The 12,977-nt window shown below is 33.7% G+C and overlaps 4 protein-coding genes across 5 annotated transcripts; 3 read left to right on the top strand and 1 right to left on the bottom strand.

The window, feature by feature from the left end:
• LOC104718690 (UDP-N-acetylglucosamine transferase subunit ALG13 homolog) lies at positions 7-1,472 on the top strand. The gene is made up of 4 exons (XM_010436480.2): positions 7-145; positions 272-526; positions 802-901; positions 1,006-1,472. The coding sequence occupies exons 2-4, from the start codon at positions 353-355 to the stop codon at positions 1,260-1,262; spliced, it is 531 nt and encodes a 176-aa protein (XP_010434782.1). The 5' UTR covers positions 7-145; positions 272-352; the 3' UTR covers positions 1,263-1,472.
• LOC104718688 (60S ribosomal protein L15-1) lies at positions 1,567-3,016 on the bottom strand. The gene is made up of 4 exons (XM_010436478.2): positions 2,927-3,016; positions 2,601-2,767; positions 2,066-2,263; positions 1,567-1,979 (listed from the first exon to the last, which is right to left on the bottom strand). Exons 1-4 carry the CDS (start codon positions 2,928-2,930, stop codon positions 1,734-1,736), a joined length of 615 nt encoding a protein of 204 aa, XP_010434780.1. The 5' UTR covers positions 2,931-3,016; the 3' UTR covers positions 1,567-1,733.
• LOC104718687 (putative UPF0481 protein At3g02645) lies at positions 5,561-6,662 on the top strand. 2 transcript variants are annotated; one of them, XM_010436477.2, is made up of 2 exons: positions 5,561-6,179; positions 6,325-6,662. In XM_010436477.2, exons 1-2 carry the CDS (start codon positions 6,002-6,004, stop codon positions 6,417-6,419), a joined length of 273 nt encoding a protein of 90 aa, XP_010434779.1. In that variant the 5' UTR covers positions 5,561-6,001; the 3' UTR covers positions 6,420-6,662. The 2 variants fall into 2 exon arrangements, with proteins under 2 accessions (XP_010434779.1, XP_010434778.1); XM_010436476.2 differs by having other exon boundaries at positions 5,561-6,215.
• Positions 6,970-12,148, top strand: LOC104718686 ((E)-beta-ocimene synthase, chloroplastic-like). The gene is made up of 7 exons (XM_019230896.1): positions 6,970-7,208; positions 7,439-7,709; positions 7,868-8,264; positions 8,362-8,580; positions 9,083-9,221; positions 9,301-9,552; positions 11,788-12,148. The coding sequence occupies exons 1-7, from the start codon at positions 6,981-6,983 to the stop codon at positions 12,097-12,099; spliced, it is 1,818 nt and encodes a 605-aa protein (XP_019086441.1). The 5' UTR covers positions 6,970-6,980; the 3' UTR covers positions 12,100-12,148.

Below are 12,977 nucleotides of genomic sequence, written 5' to 3'. Positions count from 1 at the left end.
AAAAAAAAAAAAAACTTGGGATCTTTCTCCAAAATCGATCATCGTCCTCTGCGATCGACTCGTCGCCATCACTCGATATTTAAAAGCTTCTTCGAGTATTGCTTGCTCTTATTACACGACGAATCGGTGTTTTCTCAGCTTTCAGGTTTGTCTCAAATCTCAAATGTTAGATCGGAATTATTTAAGATTTCGTCAATACACATTTGCTCCATAAGATCACATAATTTGGTTTTAATTTGAGCCAATTGCTTCCGTTTTGATTGTATCGTAGGATCTTCTCCTAATTTTGGTAGATTGGGAATTGGGAATCATTTTGTGAGATTTCGCGGTGACGTATAAAGCTTAACTCGAAATGGAAGATAGAGAGAATGCGAAGAAGAGACTAGTGTTTGTGACTGTGGGAACAACAAGTTTCGATGCTCTTGTGAAAGCAGTCGTGACTCAACATGTTCAAGACGAGTTGCTCAAGAGAGGATACACTCATCTTCTCATTCAGATGGGTCGTGGTACCTTTTTCCCAACTAAGGTTTCTTATTTTCTCTTCTCCACTTTACTTGATTGGTCTGTGATTATGATAAGTGGATTTGGGGCATTATTATGACTGAGTAACCATAGAAGAGTTTCTCCCTCCTTCAATCTGTTAGGCTTATTACTCTACCATGAATCTCAAATTAACAACATTGTAGCAAAAAAAAAAAAAGAGTTTCAAATTACAACTTTGGTTTCTTCTGATGTATCTTTGATCTTTCCTTGCTTCTTATGTTGCTCTTATGTGTTTTGGTTTTCTCATTACTGATTCAGTGTGATGGAGCGGATGGATCATTAGTTGTGGATTACTTCACATTTTCCTCGAGTATCGCAGATCATATTCGATCTGCATCTCTTGTTATTAGTCACGCTGGTTAGTATAGTTGACAACTTTTAACATTAAAGTTAGATTTAGAAACCAGAGACTGATTTCGAAATGCTTGAATGTCATCATTTTATCAACTCTCAATGTTGCAGGATCTGGAAGCATATTTGAGACACTAAAGCTAGGGAAACCATTGATTGTGGTAGTGAACGAAGATCTGATGGACAATCATCAATGTGAATTAGCTGAAGCACTCGAAGAGAGGAAGCACTTGTACTACACTCGTCCTCACACTCTTCATCAAACCTTGACGAAAATGGAGTTGGAGTCTCTGGTTCCATATACTCCAGGGGACGGAACCCCTGTTGCCCGCATCATCGACAGGTTCCTCGGATTCCCTGATGATTGAGCTGACATATGCAAAACATGTGTTTTGTTTTCAGGTTCAACTGAATAGATGGTCAATGTAACCGGTGTCATAGATTCATTTTTATGAGCGCAGAGCTTTTACTATTGTTTAAATGGATAATCAGTTTTTGTTCAATTGGTATGTAATGATGTATCTTATTGTATCATACTGAACCTACAATTTTTAGCTTCGAATAAAGAGTTTAATATATTGGACAAAAGTAAAGTAGAATGAATACTCTACCAATTGTGAATGGGATTGGCATTGCAAAGCTATTAAGATAGATAAATCTCAAAACTGGAAATAGATCAACAAAAACGTATGCAAATATAAAATTTAGGTTTAAAGCATACTTAGAAAGCAATTGTATAGTCTCCAAAATTTGCAAAAACAAGTCATCCTGCGAGAGATAAAAGTGCAACAACATGGAACCTAGAAGATGATAACAGTAACAATAAAAGCAAAAGGCAATCAACGGTAACGACGAAGGACGAGAGAGTTGTTCTTCTTCCATGTAGCTCTGCGAGATGGACGGTTCTTGTGGTTGTTGTGACCCTTTCCACGAAGACCTCTGTTCTTCTTTCCCTCGGAAGTAAGTCCTCTGAGCTCACGGTGCTTGTGAACTGGGTTGCAGATCCAGTTAATCCTCGGGTCATTACGGACAGCATTGTGTGCCGGGTCAACCAAGATGATCTCGTAGTACTTGTAAGTCGAATCCTATTGAAAACAATTGGTATGTTAACATCTGTATACCAGGAATCACAAAATTAAAGAGTACTGAATTAAGGTAGTAGTAACTGTACCTCGTTGAGCCAGTAAGAGTTGACAACTCTGAGACCACCCAGTTTCCTGCCAGCACGCTCCTCAGCAACAGAACGCTTGCTACGCTGGAACTTGAGTTGTGTCACTCCCTGGTTTGTAGGCTTACCATACACAATACCCTTGGGCACTGGCCTCTTGCGTCCACCACGTCTCACACGGACACGGTACACAACAAAGCCCTAAACATAAATGAACAACCAAACTAGATTAGTAACAGATTGTAAAGCCAACGCTAGAAGAATATTATTATAATTTTCTAAAAGACGAAATGGCGTGTTTCAAGAAACCACATAACGACTAAACGAGCAATGCATCTAAATCTCTACTAACAAGGTAAAATAACATCAGAATGAACCAACATAGGCTAGATCGTACACAGATATCAACAAAAACATTTCACTAGCTACACTTAAAGATCTCATTTCTACCAAAATCAATCATCGGACCGTCATTATATAACAAATAAATCAGTAAAAACTAGAACGAAGACGAAGAATTAGGGTACAATGGAGTTACCTGCTTGGCCTTGTAACCCAGACGACGAGCCTTATCAGGACGAGTAGGCCTGACGAGACGAACAATCGAAGGTTGCTGTCTGTACTCCCAGCACCTCACCCTCTGGAGAAACCTCATCACATCGGACTGTTTCTTCCTCCAAAGCTCCGATACATACTTGTACGCACCTAAGGTTCACCACAAATCCATCAAATCATTAAGCTAAGAAGTAGTTTGCAATAACAGATCCGTAACACATAGATCATTTGAACAACAAAAGAGACGCTACATCGATCTAAGAAACGAGGATAACGGATCTAGACCAAGGATGGAGAAGATCGATTTACCCATTTTCGAAGTTTCGCAGAGCCGCACAACACTGGCGCAGTGAAGGGGTTTGTTCCTGATTTAAAGTAAAGGATTAGGGTTTTATCTCCACTGGAGCTTTATATTATATGAAATTGGGCTACTTTTTATTAAAAATATAAATAGCCCATAAGCGTCTACCATCGTTGGGCTTTGAAATTCGGATTAAGCCCATTATTCCCAGTCCCAGCTTTCCCTTTTACATACCCCTTGAATAGAAAATGATATTAGGAAATTAACCCCAATCCATAATTTAAGAGTTTATTAACGTCATTTCTTTGTTTTTGTTAATTTTTTTTTTAAAACGTAGTATCTAGAGAAGTAAGAAAACAAATTAAAAAAATAAAGCAAATATTCAATCAGGTGATTTGCGGATTTTAACCGAAATCAAATAACCAATTTGTTTTATTGAATTAACATAAATCGTGGTGTGTTGGCTACTATTGAGCGTCTAGTCGCCGTCTAAGCCAATTTATTGAACATTGGGGGTCTACACAATTGAAAAATGATGGCTTGTAGCCCTGAGACCTATTATCCGGTATCCGGTCTCCGATTCGGGATCCGCTCATATTCGCTCCAAAAAACCGGATATCCGGTACAGGCGGATCTGGATTCGGATATTAATTTTACAAATCCGAGCGGATCTGGAGTCTGCATGTTGGACATATTTTAATTGGACTTATGTTTGTTTTAATTGAACATATTTTAATTGGGCAAACATATTTTAAAGTATAACAATTTATTAGAGCCCATAAGCCCAACAATTTTCACTTCATCGTGAATGGCAAAGAAACACAATTATCCCGACATTGTTTTTAGGTTACGCCGCTGTCTCAAAAAAAAAACAAGGTCACGCTATTGTTGTTGTCTGGTTGCTTGTGGCTGCGATTGTGAGAAAGAGAATAGAGAGGGATCGAAACTCAAGGCTTGATTCTTCTACTACATATCCTACTGGTGTATCAAACATAAATCTTATGTACCCCTAGAATCGTTTATTTTTATAAAACAGGTGAATTCATGATACTCAAACAAGTGATATTCATGATACACCGGATCCGGATATCCGGTATTTCGGAGTCGGAGTCGGAGAGTAGAATTACGGATTCGACGGATTCGGATACGGATGCGGAAACCTTCAATTTGGCCGGATATCCGGCTCCGTCTCAGGGCTAATGGCTTGTATACAAAAAGGTGAAATAGAGAATGATGATGGCTTGTATACAAAAGGTGAAAAAAAAAAAAGGTGATGATGAATAACATGAAGAGGTTAACAACTAAATAATTTTACTCATAGATAGGTATCTATATGCTTATATTAGAGAAAAATTTTCAAACATACATATTAATGTGATACACACTTAATAATGACATAGTTTATGATCTTATTATAGTTTAGTGTATACACGCGCCTAACCCGAGAACAAAAAAACTATCAAAGATATAATAATGTCTCATGTTAAGAATAATCTCCTTAAGGCATGATGGAATGGAGAGTTTTTCCTAAGATAAAACTTCTGTCATTTTCGTATTGATCTCGTTGGATGCTTATAACACATGCTCCTTGTGTACAACGAAATTTGACAAACCTAAGACGTAAATTACGTAACAACTAACAACTATACCACACAAGTGCACAATGTTTTAGACTTATTCTAGTGGAAAATGCAAAACTCCTCTATTATTGTTCTTCATGGGCGCACGTATAAGGATCACTTTAATTATTGTTCGCAACTTGTAGGGGTACATAAGTTTTTTTTATTTTTTTCTTGTTTTTATCTTGTTAAATAGAAGTTGCACTTGATGTAAAAACAGTAAATTTGGTTTCAATAAATTTGACACTCAATTCCAAAAAAATGGAAAACTTGGAACACTTTCTTATATTTGTCGCGGAGAATCAAATAAATACAAAACCATCTAGTTCATAGGTTTATAAAGAAAACAATTTAATAATCATATCCTATTTCCAAATCGTTTTTTTCGTTGGTATATTCATGAAGTAATTTGGTCCATTGAATATCAATCTTCTCAAATCTGATATCCGCCATAGTAATTGTAGTGGTCAATCCAACTCTCATTTGGTATATGTGATGCTTTCAGCTATTATCACTGGTTAATGTAGTTAAACTTCGTTTTCTTAATTATATATCATTTTTATGACCTAACTTTCAATGTAATATCAAACAAAATTGGTATGAGCTTACGCCATTGGTTTTTTACGTGTTTCAATTTATAACATATATTAATATATGTGTGTTTCCCATTTGATTATACTTTTTTTTTGGGGGTCAGATGTATGCTTTTATTGATGAATAGACGTTTTAATATTGTTAAATACGAATTAGAGATAAATCATTTTTTTTTCAAATCTGTTACATCATCATTACAAATATTTGATATAATCTTAGGGAAAAATGCTAAAAAAAAATTCGAAGTTATTTTTATTTGAACGTTTAATACCCAATAGTTTTAGATTGGAATAAAAATACATTAAATAATAAAAACGTGTCATTTAAAACCCAAAATAATAAATGTTGTTATTTTCATACCCACGATTTTTTAACAAAATCAAAATTCCTATTTTACTCTCGTTATCTAATTAATTATTAACTTTTAATATAAAAATTCTCGGTTTTCTGTTAACCATGTCAAACCATAAGTTAACCCGGTTATCCCTCTTCTTCCTCCTCTCTAATCGTAGTTGCTCCGGATCATACCCAAAAACCATGATTGATTCGAAAACCCACCACCGGAATTGATTGAAGAGACGCCGTCTTTGATCAGATTGATCGGTGAAGATGATGAGATTTTAAAGGCTCAGTTTAATGAGTGTAATCATATCTTAGATTTTTTTTTGTATCAGATGATCGTTCCGAGAATCAAAGAAGAACTCGAGGAAGAAGAAGACGAAGAAAACAGAGTAAACGACAATGGAGGAAACAGAGCAATCAGGTTTCTGAGAGAGATTAAGCATCAATTCAAAAGGTTTTTTGCGTCTCAAACTGCAGATCTAATCTTGAGATTCCGGTGGAGAATCATATGCAAATCTTCCTGGCTTAATGGCTCTGAAACTTTCAGCTGATTATCTCTTCACAAGACAAGAACACGAGGCAGCAACAACAACAACATCGGTTTCAGATCCGGATATCGAAAAGCCTCCTCTTGTAGAAGAGCTTGCAATCCCATCAGTCTCAGATCTCCACAAAGCCGGAGTTAGATTCAAAGCAACAACGAACGGTAACGTTTCAACAGTTTCATTCGATTCAAACTCGGGTCAGTTTCACCTCGCTGTAATAAACCTAGACACATCAACACAGAAACATTTCTTAGAAACCTCGTCGCTTACGAAGCTTCTTGCGTTTATGTTTATGGTTCTTGGCAGATTCTTGTGTTTTTGGCTGCGGTTTTGTTGATGGCGATGTCGGCGTTGAAATCTTCGTAGAAGAAAGCAGATTTGTGAGAGATGGAGAGAGATGAGACCGATGGTTTGATGATGTATGGGTGAAAGTACTCAGCTTGGTCGCCGTTTTTGAGAGTGAAGTTTTGGAAGAAGGAGTTCGTAGGGAGAGGAGATGAGAGGAGATCAGGAAGAGAGAAACAAATTGTTTCTTGGGGCGGTGGAGATGAATAAGAGGAGGAGCGACAACAATTAGAGAGAGGAGAAAGAAGAAGATAGATAACCGGGTTAACTTCTGGTTTGATATGGTTAATAGTAAACCAAAAATTTTTATATTAATAATTAATTAGATAACCAGGGTAAAATAGGAATTTTGATTTTGTTAAAAAATCGTGGGTATGAAAATAACAATACTTATTATTTTGGGTTTTAAATGACACATTTTTATTATTTGATGTATTTTTATTCCAATCCAAAACCATTGGATATTAAACGTCCAAATAAAAATAACTTCGGGTTTTTTTTAGCATTTTTCCCTATAATCTTATTATGAAAATATGAAACTAAGTGCATGCAGACTGTATAAATGTACATCCAGTGTAGTGCTTTGAGAGAGGGAACAAAATAAACCACAAAAGTGTATGTGTTCCATTTTCTTAAGTCCGTTACAAATGGCTGCTCAAAATATCTCCTTCATTTCAGCTTTTGTTTGCAACAGTCATCATCAAAACACTCAGCATTTCCCTTGCAACGCAGTCTCCAAAACGACATCGCCTCATGCTGTCAGTACAGTCTGCCGCCGTTCCGCCAATTATCAGCCGCCTCTTTGGGATCATCAATATCTCCTCTCCCTCCAGAGTATATATGTGGTACATACAAACAAACATATATATCATACTAATACTATACGTTTACAATTTATTTGTTTTATGCTATAATAATAATAATAAATAATTTATAAGTTTATTTTTGTCTCCTAAAAATTGGCGTTATAAGTTTAATTAGTGCTTAATAAGTAGAACTTTTTTTTGTTTTGTTTAAACATGACCTGCATAGTATCATAATAACTATACCCCTCTCTCTCTCTCTTTATATATAGAAACAAGTTGAAACCACGGAGAAAGCTAAATTATTGAAAGAAGAGGTGAGGAAGAAACTAGGTGAAATTGATCAAGGTTCTGTTGAGCAGCTAGAAATGATTGATTCTCTGCAACGACTCGGAATCTCGCATCACTATAAACACGAAATCCATGATATTTTGAAAAATATTCATGACCAACGCGGCAAAATCGAGAGGGAATCACAAGATCTTCATGCTACATCTCTTGAATTTTTTCTCCTAAGGCAACATGGTTTTGATGTCTCGCAAGGTTTTTTTTTACATATAACACTATTATATTATAACAACTTCTAGTTTAACAATCGTGTGACTAATCAAGTAATCTTTTCAAATAAGTAACTAGAAGGAGTTAAATAGTTCAGATTCTTTCGTTATAAAAATAATAAGTATTCAGATTTCAAATTGCAGATGATTTTGACGTTTTCAAAAGTGAGATCGGGGTATTCAGAAGAACTCTAAGCAGCGATATCAAAGGTTTACTCTCTCTATACGAAGCTTCTTATTTTTCAACTGATTCGGATTTTAAACTCAAGGAGAATAGACTTTATGCAAGTGAGCGATTAAGTGAATTTGTCGCGGAAAGTAGCAAAACTATTCGCAGAGAAGATGAAGCTTATATGTTAGAGATGGTTGAAAGAGCACTAGAAACACCGTACCACTGGAGCATACGAAGATTAGAAGCAAGATGGTACATACATGTTTACGTAAACAAGCATGATATGAATCCTCTATTCCTAGAGTTTGCAGCACTTGATTTCAACATGTTACAAGCTAATCATCAAGAAGAACTTAAACTAATTTCTAGGTAACTATATATGAATTATATTTATACATGTGTTGTGTCTCTCAAACTGGATTCTATATGTTTATAATTAGCTGATTGTCACAATTATTTAATGTAGTTGGTGGAACAGCACAGGATTTACGAAACAACTTGATTTCGTGAGAGATCGAATCACAGAGAGTTATTTTTGGAGCATTGGAATTTTTTACGAGCCAGAGTTTAAATACCACCGCAAGATACTCACCAAAATATTTATGTTAATTGTGATTATGGATGATATCTACGATGTCTATGGTACAGTAGAGGAGCTCGAAATTTTCACAAATGTGGTCGAAAAGTAAGTATATACAGTATCTATAATTGATACCATTCAGAATTATTTTTGAATTATTTAATTATAAAAAATACAAAAATATGTTTATAACACAACTATTATGGGATCATTTTAATAATAACTAACTGTTGTCTCCTACTTTATATGTAGGAAATTAAAAACGATTATATTACATCAAAGATATATATATATATATATATAATATTTAACATATATAGAGTTTTTGAAATAGATATTGTTTTTGTTATTATTTTTTTATATATGGAATAAATATTGGGTGCCTCTAATTAAATTGTGCTTCAATAAAAAAAAAAAATTGTGCTTCAAATATTCATGACAGAAATTTAAATAAATAGTTAGATGTTTAAAAACTTTCTTAAAATGATGTAGGGTAAAAATATCATATTCTGAATTGTGTTTCACATGATGCTATATATTTTTGGTCAACCGCCATGATATGATATCAATTATAGTCCATATAATATATATACATACTCTTTTTCAGATGGGATGTGAACCATGTTGAAAGACTTCCCAGATACTTGAAAGTGTGTTTTCTTTTTCTATTCAATGAGGTCAACCAAATCGGATACGATGTTCTCAGAGACAAAGGACTTAACGTCATTCCTTACCTCAAACAAGTTGTAAGTTTTTCTATAAACCATTTGGTAAATAGAAAATGTTGTTACAGAGTTTTTTTTTTTCTTTTTTTCTTTTTCGTAGTGGGCGGATCTATTTAAAACATTCCTAACGGAAGCGAAGTGGTACAAAACTGGACACAAACCAAGTTTCGAAGAATACATGCAAAACGGTGTGATATCGAGTTCTGTCCCAGCGATACTGCTCCACCTTTATTTCGTCCTCTCTGACCACATATCTGACCAAACCCTAACCGATGTTTCCAAAAACCACCACTCTGTTGTCCGGAGCTGCGCCACCATTCTCCGTCTTGCTAATGATCTCGCCACCTCAAAGGTACACTTGAATAGTTAATTAGTTGCGCGTAAATTTGGTATATATCCATCTAACTTATAATTACCATAGATAAATATTGATTCTTCCAGCCCAAAAATTTTCAACAGATCCAAAAATGATTGATGGTGATTTGACGAATTATATTGTACTATATAATTTGTTTTTTTATTGAACAATACTACTATATAATTTGTTTATGTTTTCACATTCTAGAAAAAGTGATTCTCTTGTAAATTGTACCATTTACAACATATACATTTTAAAAAAATGGGTTTGCTATATAATAATAATACACATCTATATATAATAGCAAACCCACTTTTTCGTGTCAATTTTAATCCAACGGATGGTATTAGTTCTACTTTTCCATCTAACGGTTTAAAATTATTAAGGACTCCAACAGTTGCAAATTATTAGTCGTGTCTTTTCATCGCACCCCCATCTTTCAAAAATCACACCTCTTAATTTTTGCATCTTTTTGTTGTACCTCCATGTTTCAAAAATCACATCCATTAATTTTTACACCATTTATGTCACACCTCTATGTCTTACACCTATTTGTTTTATCTCCATGTTTCACATCTATTAATTTTTATACCTTTTTATTTTACACGTCAATGTCTTACACCTTTTTGTTTATTATATATATAAATTAATTATTAATGACTCCAACAGTTGCAAATTATAAATCGTGTCTTTTCATCGCACCCCCATCTTTCAAAAATCACACATCTTAATTTTGCATCTCTTTGTTGTACCTGTATGTTTCAAAAATCACATCCATTAATTTTTACACCTTTTTATTTCACACCTCTATGTCTTACACCTTTTTGTTTATTATTATATATAAACTTTTCTAGACTACATAAACAAATTTTGAAAAATTGTTTTCTGAGTATTTTCAAAACTTACAAGTTAATAAATAAAATCTAAATAATTGTTTTATTGAAGTGTTTTTTAACTAACAAACATCAATCTCTAATTCAAGGTAATTTTATATTTTCGTTGTAAATGACTTGTTAGTGTTTCTTCACCAAACCTGTTAATTTTGTTTTAGTTAGATTATTATTACTGTTAGATACGGTGGAACAAAATATGAGTATTATTTTCTTTCAATTTATTAATCAATATGATTCACTCATCTTCGTTAAAGTTTGGATTATTTTATTTATTGATTCCTTTATCTAAATTTTGTTTGGTGTCGTTTTCCATCTAGGCATACATCGATCATCTCTTCCAAGTATTAATCTAAGTAATTGACTGTGATTTCTATTTTTTCATAGATTTATATATTATATATTTATATATTGCAGCAAACTCACTTTTAGAGATCAATTTTAAAATAACGGATGAGATTGTTTTTATTATCTCCTCTAACTGTTTAGATTTGTTAATAATCTTAAAAGTTGCAATATTTTGATCCAACAATTGTGTTTTTTCGTTGTGCTCCCAACATTCACTGTTCAAATTTGTTAGTTTTTGCATATTTTCTCGTGCGGTAACGCACATGCCGACATCTTAGTTTTAATAACAGAAACTCAGTAATTTACAATAATTAGTTTTTAATATTTCGTGAGTTTGGATTGTCATAAAGCTTTGGGAGATTACATGAAGAACAAAAAATATATATATATATATATATATATATTAATATATAAATCACTGGGAATCCCCATTAGTCCCCATTATATTTATTATTAAAGATAATGAAGATTCTTAGGCCATCTCCAGTGGTGTTTTGTAGAGGGTTGCTCTTGATTAAAAAAATTAAAAAAATATGAAAAATGTATAACTGAGAAAAGAGAAACTAAAGAAACGTTTCTTCTTGAAGTACTTTAAGAACTGACCGAGTAACATTGCTCTTATTTTCTCTCTTTCTTATTAGGTAACTCATCTTTTATTAATAAAATATTAAATATTTAATTTTAAGCAATTTGAATGAGTTGCTCATAGGTAAAAATGGTCTTACCAATTGAGTTTCAACTAATTTTTTACAAAATATTGAAAATATTTAACTCCCAAGACACGTTGTAATTTCTAATATTGTTAAAATGAGAAGAAAAAAATTCTGTAACTTCATAATTTACCATTAAACATCATTAGGTTTTAACTTTTAAGACTAATTTGCTGACAGACAAATAAAAACAACACTAAGTACGTACTGAAATAGTTTCATGAACTCCGAAAATATATATATATATACAGTATATAGCACTAAAGTTTAATTATTCACAGGAAGAGATGGCAAGAGGAGATTCACCAAAGTCAGTCCAATGTTACATTTACGAGACAGGAGCCAGCGAGGAAGAGGCCCGTGGACACATGCAAAGTATGATCAGTGACTCTTGGGACGTCATTAACTCCGATTTCAAAAGGGCACACACATCTTCACTTCCTAGTGGTTTCGTGGCAGCCGCCGCAAATCTTAACCGAGTGGTACAGTGTATCTACCAGCACGGTGATGGCCACGGCAGCCCTGAAAAGACCAAGATCGTTGATTATATCCGCTCCCTATTCTTCAACCCCGTTCCTTTTGTAGGACTGTAATTTTAATTACCGTATTATAGATAATTCATTAAAACAAAATGTTTGGTATAATTAATAATTGAACAAACCCTTATTCTTTAGAGTTACTTTTCTCCTTAGGGTATTTTTTTTGGTTTTGGAATCAGCTCTCTAAATCCAACTAGAGCTTGAATCATTTTGAGACGCGAGTTAAAAGTTAAGTTGTTAACAATTAAATTCATCTATCTGACAAATAGATGTACTTGCATATTTAAGGTCTCCTAAACGACTATGGAGTCCGCATAAATCAAGTTCTACGTTACAAGTAAAAGGAAATCAAGTTATACATACTAAAATCGTTTGATGTTATTTCAAGTTAATATATAGAAGACAAAAAACAAAATTAGTTGTTTGACTGAATTTCATTTAATATTAAATTTCTCATGGCAAACTTTCATTTTTTTTGTTTATAAGTCAATTATACTTTAACTCCTGATACATTTACGAAAGCATGATTTAAATAATTTCCCTGCATGATTTATAATATTAGTCTTTTTGTGCCGCCTTTTAACCTTAAGAGTAGATGCCCACTTCTTAGTATTCAAAAAACATTCTTAGATAAGACGGCTCTAAAGTTATTCTGTGTCGTTTTTAAACTCAAGATCCCATTTCACTTCTTTGTTTCTTTTGCCTATTTGGAATCTATCTCGTAAAGGAATCGCCTGACACTGATCACAAGATCTAAGTTGGAGTTATAACATCGCAGTAACTTATAAAATCCTATGAGCTAAAAACTCCGGTGAAACTACGTAAACACAAATCATTTACACTCGAGCTCCTGATATTATGACATATGAACGACAGAGAAGTGAGAGGAGCATGAAGGTCCCATGAGATAACAACGTAAAGCTATATTATAT

The sequence above is a fragment of the Camelina sativa genome, chromosome 10 (genome assembly GCF_000633955.1).
Source record: "Camelina sativa cultivar DH55 chromosome 10, Cs, whole genome shotgun sequence".
NCBI lineage: Eukaryota > Viridiplantae > Streptophyta > Magnoliopsida > Brassicales > Brassicaceae > Camelina > Camelina sativa.
The sequence above is the reverse complement of the archived record's forward strand: the minus strand, read 5'-3'. Positions and strand labels throughout refer to the sequence as shown.

What these genes read in the sequence shown, in the direction of transcription:
- LOC104718690 (XM_010436480.2), top strand. Translation starts at nt 353, where the DNA reads ATGGAAGATAGAGAGAATGCGAAGAAGAGACTAGTGTTTGTGACTGTG. An exon ending in GTACCTTTTTCCCAACTAAG is followed by an intron (nt 527 to 801) that starts GTTTCTTATTTT and finishes TTACTGATTCAG; the next exon opens with TGTGATGGAGCGGATGGATC. An exon ending in TCTTGTTATTAGTCACGCTG is followed by an intron (nt 902 to 1,005) that starts GTTAGTATAGTT and finishes TCAATGTTGCAG; the next exon opens with GATCTGGAAGCATATTTGAG.
- LOC104718688 (XM_010436478.2), bottom strand. An exon ending in TGGGTTACAAGGCCAAGCAG is followed by an intron (nt 2,264 to 2,600) that starts GTAACTCCATTG and finishes ATTTATGTTTAG; the next exon opens with GGCTTTGTTGTGTACCGTGT. An exon ending in ACTCTTACTGGCTCAACGAG is followed by an intron (nt 1,980 to 2,065) that starts GTACAGTTACTA and finishes TGTTTTCAATAG; the next exon opens with GATTCGACTTACAAGTACTA.
- LOC104718687 (XM_010436476.2), top strand. Translation starts at nt 6,002, where the DNA reads ATGGCTCTGAAACTTTCAGCTGATTATCTCTTCACAAGACAAGAACAC. An exon ending in TTCATTCGATTCAAACTCGG is followed by an intron (nt 6,216 to 6,324) that starts GTCAGTTTCACC and finishes GGTTCTTGGCAG; the next exon opens with ATTCTTGTGTTTTTGGCTGC.
- LOC104718686 (XM_019230896.1), top strand. Translation starts at nt 6,981, where the DNA reads ATGTGTTCCATTTTCTTAAGTCCGTTACAAATGGCTGCTCAAAATATC. An exon ending in TGGTTTTGATGTCTCGCAAG is followed by an intron (nt 7,710 to 7,867) that starts GTTTTTTTTTAC and finishes TTCAAATTGCAG; the next exon opens with ATGATTTTGACGTTTTCAAA. An exon ending in GAACTTAAACTAATTTCTAG is followed by an intron (nt 8,265 to 8,361) that starts GTAACTATATAT and finishes TATTTAATGTAG; the next exon opens with TTGGTGGAACAGCACAGGAT.